Raw genomic sequence first — 6,000 nt, 5'->3', positions numbered from 1 at the left:
CAACCTACCTCCATCGTCTGGGGAAAGGCCTTCCAAGAGAGGCATGCAGCGTCTAGAGCAGGTGCTGGCTGCTGCATGGGGCTGATACCCCCCGTTTGATATCACTGGCAGAACCAGGGCTCCTGCCTTCCAGCCCTTTGCTTTGTCCCATACACCACCCTCCCTCCCCTCCAGGACACTGCTCTTGCCCGCGTGGGGTCTCCAGGACGTTGCTGGCTTTGTTGTGACAAGGGCTGTGTTCCTTCCCCAGCAGACTGAGTTGTCTCTGCTGGGCAGAGCTCCACAGTGCTCCAGCTGGAAAGTTTGGGGGATGGCTTGTTTCAAAGCAGGTAAAGCACCTGGAAAAGGTGCATCCATAACACAAGAACGAGGGGGTCCCCAAATGAAATGAATAGGTAGTAGGTTTCATACAAGCAAAAGGAAGCTTTTTGTCACCCAGCGCAGTCAACCTGTGGAACTCCTTGCCAGAGGAGGCTGTGAAGACCAGGGCTTTAACAGGGTTCAAAAAAGAACTAGATACATTCATGGAAGTTAGGTCCATCAATGGCTGTTAGCCAGGATGGGTAGGAATGGTGTCCCTAGCCTCTGTTTGTCTGGAACTGGCTGACAGGAGAAGGATCACTTGATTCCCTGTTCTGTTCCCTCCCTCTGGGGCCCTGGGCATCGGCCACTGTTGGCAGACAGGATCCTGGGCTAGATAGACCTTCGATCTAACCCCGTATGGCTGTTCTCATGCTCTTCTTCGCCACAGAGAGCTGCTGCTCTGCTGGGCAGGACACCAGCTAGGCAGGCTGAGGGGTGGGTGTGTCTGGGCAGAGGTGGGGCCCTGCGGTATTAATCAGCCCAAAACTCCCAGGAGCTCTCACCAGCTCCCAGCCCAATACCTACTTGGACCGTGGAGAAGGTGAGGACCTGCTGATATTTCCCATCCTGATGTGTGGGGGAGAGGCTGGAATTACTGTTACTGACATGGACACCTTTTCCGCTGGGAGCAGCAGAGCTCTGGGTAGGGGCTTCTTCCTCCCTTGTCCTGGACAAGAGCCATAACCCCCCGGGTGTTCTCTGCCTTCGTTGTGTCCCTGATGGACTGTGCTTTAGGTCCAGCTCTGGGGGGGAACTGGACATGGGGTTCCGGGTCCTTGTCCTCACGTGTGCTGCTCTCCCTCCCCTGGACTAGTCAGGAGTGTGACTAAAAGCACCCACGGTCCTAGAGCTCCCTCTGGTGAATTGCTGGCTGCTCTCCCGGTATGGCCAAAGGATCCACAGCGAGAGCTCTTCTAGTCCAGCTCCTGGTCCAGCCCAGCCCTGCTTTGCCTTGCGGTGAGCCCAGCTCCTGGCCAGCCCCCACGCTGTGCACAGAGGCACCCCCAGCCGCAGACTCACTCACATCTTTTTATTGACTGTACAGAAAAGGGAGGGGGTGAGCATGACCCATCTCAAGACAGACCCGACTTTTGTATCTTCTTGTGGAGGTGATAATGGAAAGTAACTGGATTCCAGCACAACTTGGACATGTCAGAGCACAGAAGGGAGCAGGGGAGGCTAATGAAGGGCCGTGCTCAGCCAAACGCTGCACCTCAAGCCGGAGCCAGACCTGCTCTGGGAGGCGGCATCTTTCTTTAAAGTTTCCCAGTTTTGCCCCTGGTGGATGAGCTGCCAAGTCCCGCCCCTTCCTGCCTCTGGGTCCTCTTGGCACCGGCCACCTGCCTCTGGGTCCTCTTGTCACCGGCCGCCAGAGGGACCGCCACTCTCCCATGGGCCCTCCCCAGGTAAGTCAGGAGGGATGTGCAGCCAATCGGATTGCTTGAGTGTCTGGTCCTGCTTAATTCATGCCCCTGCAAGGGGTAGGCCTAATTCTGACCTCCCCTCCCCCAGTGAGTTTGAGGCTCGTTCGCTCAGAACCAAGCCCAGAGGCCTCAGGGGCTATGTCTACACTGGCAGGTTCTTGTGCAAGAACTCTTGTGCAAAAACACATTCACACTGCCATGAGTTTTTGCGCAAGAGCACCCATGGCCGTGTGGATGCTCCCTTGCTCAAGAAAGCTTTGATGGCCATTTTAGCCATAGGGCTTTCTTGTGCAAGAAACCCCTGCCGCACGTCCACACTGCCCTCTAGTGCACGAGGGCTTACACTTATTAGAAAAGAGCATATTTCTTGTGCAAGGATCACTCTCAACACACTTTACTGTAAATCTTCTTGTGCAAGAGCGGAAGGGCAGGGTGGATGCTCTGCGGAAGAATGGCCGTTCTTGCACAAGAACCCGCCAGTGTAGACACAGCCAGGGTGGCTTACTTTCCTGGTTTCCCTAGCCTCTTGCAATTGAGCATTAGCGGGGAGGAGGCAAGGGGGGCACGTTGCCAGCTGCCGAGAGAGCTGTACGAGGAGTCAAACGTTCAGAAACGGCTCCTAATTGCTTTCCGTCATTCTGGGCGAGCGCGATCCCCCGTGTACCGCTAGTGCCCGCTCCTGCGCCTAATTATTGGCACCTGCAATTCTGTGCACGCCGGCGCTCCGAGGCGCAGAGCACCGGGCTGCGCCAGCCAATCGGGGGGGCGCACCGCCTCCCCTCCCCTCCCCTCCCTCGCGCCTGTGCCTAGAAACCCCCGGGGGAGCAGGGAGAGGTTGGCGCCGTCGGAAGCGCCACACCATTGTGATGTCATCGCCTCGAGGGACGTGCGCCTCTCTCGTGCGCAGGGGGCCGGCCACAGCTGCGCCTGGGCTGGGTTCTCATGGAGCCAGGCGGGGGTCTGCAGAGCAGGCCGTCCCGGCAGGATGCCAGCCCGTGCGAGGCAGGTCCCGCGGGGGGCCGGGCTGCTCTCTGCAGCGGCCCCCTGAATGCAAAGACGCGAGGCGAGGAGCAGGTGCCTCTGTTTCCATTAGGCCGTTTCAATTGGAATCGCCTGGCAGCACCTGGTGCCGGCCTGGCGGCCCTTTGGGGACGGGCTGCGGCAGCAAACAGCGGCAGCTGTCTGGGTCCCGGCCGAACTCCCCCAAAGCCGGGAGCATTTGGGCCTAGAGCTCGGGTTTGGGCCCTGCTGGACCAAAGGGGCCAGCCCCGAAGTTTGGATCCGGAACGGAACTTTCCTCCGCGCTCGGGATACTCCAGCTGGGGCGGGAGGGGGGTTGCGTCGGGCTCCTCTCTGGGGCTCACTAGTCGGTTCCCCCTCCGCCCGGGGCCCTGCTCTCGCCGCCGCTGAACGACGCAGGCCCGGAGCGGAGACGGGGGCGAGGGAGGACCCTGGGCGGTGGCTGGCGCTAAACATCTGGCTCCCTCGGCTGGCGCGCTTGGCTGAGCAGGGGCCGGGCATGGGGCGGGGTGAGCGAGGCAGTCCGTGCGGGGAGGGGCGGGGGGCGGGGTCCTATAGGTCCGAGACCTCCCCGGAGTAGGCGGCCGGGTCCTCCTCCGACCGCGTCGTCACCTTGAACTGGCGCCGCAGGAAGCCCCCGTAGCGCTTCTGATTGTCCCACTTGAGCTTGGGGCGGATCCGGCGCAGGAAGCCCCCGTAGCGCTTGTGCAGGTCTTCCAGCTCCGGGCCCTCCGCGCCGGGGGCCCGCTCCGAGCTCCGCTTGGGATACTTGCGGAGGAAGCCTCCGTAGCGCTTCCTCGCGTCCCGCGGCTCGCCGTCCTCGGGCTCCTCCCCGGTCTCCAGCGCCGGGTAGTCCTCCGCGGCCGCCCGCTCGCCCGGCAGGCGGGGGAAGCCGGCGTCCTTCTTGGCCGCGCCGCCTTTGCCCAGGGCGCTCTCCCGCAGGAGCGAGACCAGCCGGTTCTTGTCCAGCTTCTTCATGAAGCCGCCGTAGCGTTTGGCCAGGCCGCCGGGGAGGGGGCTCCCCTCTGGCTCTGCCGGCGCCTCAGCCTCCAGCGGGGACAGGCCCGGGCCCTCCGCCGCCGGAGCGTGGTAGCACCTCTCCCACTCCACGCGGGACGGCAGGGCGCCCTGGCACTCCAGGGAACAGATCTGCAACACACCAAGGGAGCGGAGCCTTGACACCGGCCGGCCCCGCCCGGCCTCCAGCGCCCCTCTAGAGGGAGAAATCCCCGGCCCCGCCCGGCCTCCAGCGCCCCTCTAGAGGGAGAAATCCCCGGCCCCGCCCGGCCTCCAGCGCCCCCCTAGAGGGAGAAATCCCCGGCCCCGCCCGGCCTCCAGCGCCCCCCTAGAGGGAGAAATCCCCGGCCCCGCCCGGCCTCCAGCGCCCCTCTAGAGGGAGAAATCCCCGGCCCCGCCCGGCCTTCAGGGCACCCCTAGAGAGCGGAATCTCCGGCCCCGCCCGGCCTCCAGCGCCCCCCTAGAGGGAGAAATCCCCGGCCCCGCCCGGCCTCCAGCGCCCCCCTAGAGGGCGGAATCTCCGGCCCCGCCCGGCCTCCAGCGCCCCTCTACAGGGCGGAGTCTCCGGGGATCCCCTTCCAGCCCTGGCAGGGGGTCTAGCTCTTGGCGTCCCATAACTGCCTCACTGTAAGGGCCTGCGTCCCACCCCCGTGCAGAGGGGAGCGTAGCACTCTGGTCCCCCAGAAGCAGCTTCTTCCCCACCTCTAACACCCAGGGCGGGGACACGCTGGGCAAGATCGTCCGAGATTCAAAGGCGCCCCAGACCGCACGGCCCCGATTCTGCCGGGTCCGAGCAGACCGGTCGCTGTGCACTGGCGTACATGGGACCCACCACGTGTAGGGCCCTGAAACTGGCCCCGGGGGGTTGGTCTCCGCTCTCTGCTAGAGCTCTCAGTCCCCAGAGCAGTTGCTCTCTGGACCCAGCCTCCCCCGCCGAGCCGGACCTCAGCAGCCCGGGCCCCGCCCCGTGCAAGGCAAGAAGAACTGGGTGCACCGTGACCCGCGCACCGCCCATGGCAGCTGCACCCCCACACCAGGCACAAACGCAGAGGCCCACGTCTGGAAAATCTGGGTCTGTGCAGCAAGCGTGTCCCCCGGCCTGGCAATGGGCTGAAGTAAGAGCCAGCCTGGCTACAGCGCTTGTGTGTTCCGGGCTCCGAACTGCGCCTGGGGCGGGACCGGCACTCACCAGCGGATTGATGCGCTGCTCCAGATCCTGGCTCTGCAGGGCACACGTGGCGCACTGGGCTGCGCAGTCTGCAGCGGCCGAATGAGCCAGGCTCAGGCAAAGGGCCAGCACCAGACCCTGCCACTCCATCCTGCCCCGCGGGCCCTGCCTGGGGGGAGAGAGAAACCGCAAGAGACCAATGATCCTTCTGCAGCAGCTGCAAATCATACTCACGCCGCCAGGGGGCGCCCTCCGGGGAGCCAACTCAGCACCTGGCCACGCCCACCTCCCCTGTGTGTGGGAGCTGTACGCTGCACCGTTATTGTGAGAGAGCCAGCCTTATTTCGAAATAACAATAGGAGTGTGGACACAGCCATTCCCTTATTTCAAAATCATTTCAAAATAAGAGCTGGCTTATTCCAAAATCTGTAAACCTCATTCTATGAGGAATAACCCCTCTTCCAAAATAGCTGTTTCAAAATGAGGCGTGTGTAGATGCTCCACTGCTGCTATTTCGAAATAGCCCCTCACCAGGGCCATTCTAAGTTATTCCTCCCCAGTGCCTCCTAGGGCTCTAAATCGAGATAGCACATCTACATTAGGGGAGCCTGCCTGGGACTAATTTTCAGGCTTCCCTGCAGTGTAGACGTGCTATTTTGGAATAAGCTCTTTCGGAATAACTGTTCTGGAATAGCTTATTTCAAAATAGTGCAGTGTAGACGTACCCAGAGATCCTAGCGTCACTTCTAGAGCAAAACACAGTGGGGCAAATGCCCCTGCAGGGCAGGTGATAGTCCCGAGAGAGGCCATTGTGCCGATGTCACACTTAACCAACAGCGCCCATGTGCAGGTGACCCCAATGCGGTGGCCTGTGCCACTCGGCGAGATTGTGTCTTGCCCAAGGCCACCACAGCCATCTGCAGCAGAGCTGGCATCTTTGAACCCCGATCTCTGGAATCCCTGCCCCGGACCTGGTCTGGGAGGCTGTCCTTCCCTGCAGCCTGTCCC

General features: G+C 62.2%; 1 protein-coding gene across 1 annotated transcript in view; it reads right to left on the bottom strand.

Moving 5' to 3' along the window:
- Nucleotides 1-3,075: 3,075 nt before the first annotated feature.
- The window catches only part of PDYN (prodynorphin), a 10,122-nt gene continuing 7,197 nt past the window's right edge, over nucleotides 3,076-6,000 (bottom strand). Inside the window, exons 2-3 of the mRNA XM_014578247.4 lie at nucleotides 5,014-5,161; nucleotides 3,076-3,956 (exon numbers count right to left, since the gene is read on the bottom strand). Coding sequence (XP_014433733.3) covers nucleotides 3,360-3,956; nucleotides 5,014-5,161 — 745 coding nt within the window. The 3' untranslated portion in view covers nucleotides 3,076-3,359. The remainder of the gene's footprint in view (nucleotides 3,957-5,013; nucleotides 5,162-6,000) is intronic.

Source organism: Pelodiscus sinensis, chromosome 17 (genome assembly GCF_052426305.1).
Source record: "Pelodiscus sinensis isolate ZL-2025 chromosome 17, ASM5242630v1, whole genome shotgun sequence".
In the NCBI taxonomy this organism is placed as follows: domain Eukaryota; kingdom Metazoa; phylum Chordata; order Testudines; family Trionychidae; genus Pelodiscus; species Pelodiscus sinensis.
This window is presented reverse-complemented; position numbering and strand designations above follow the sequence as displayed.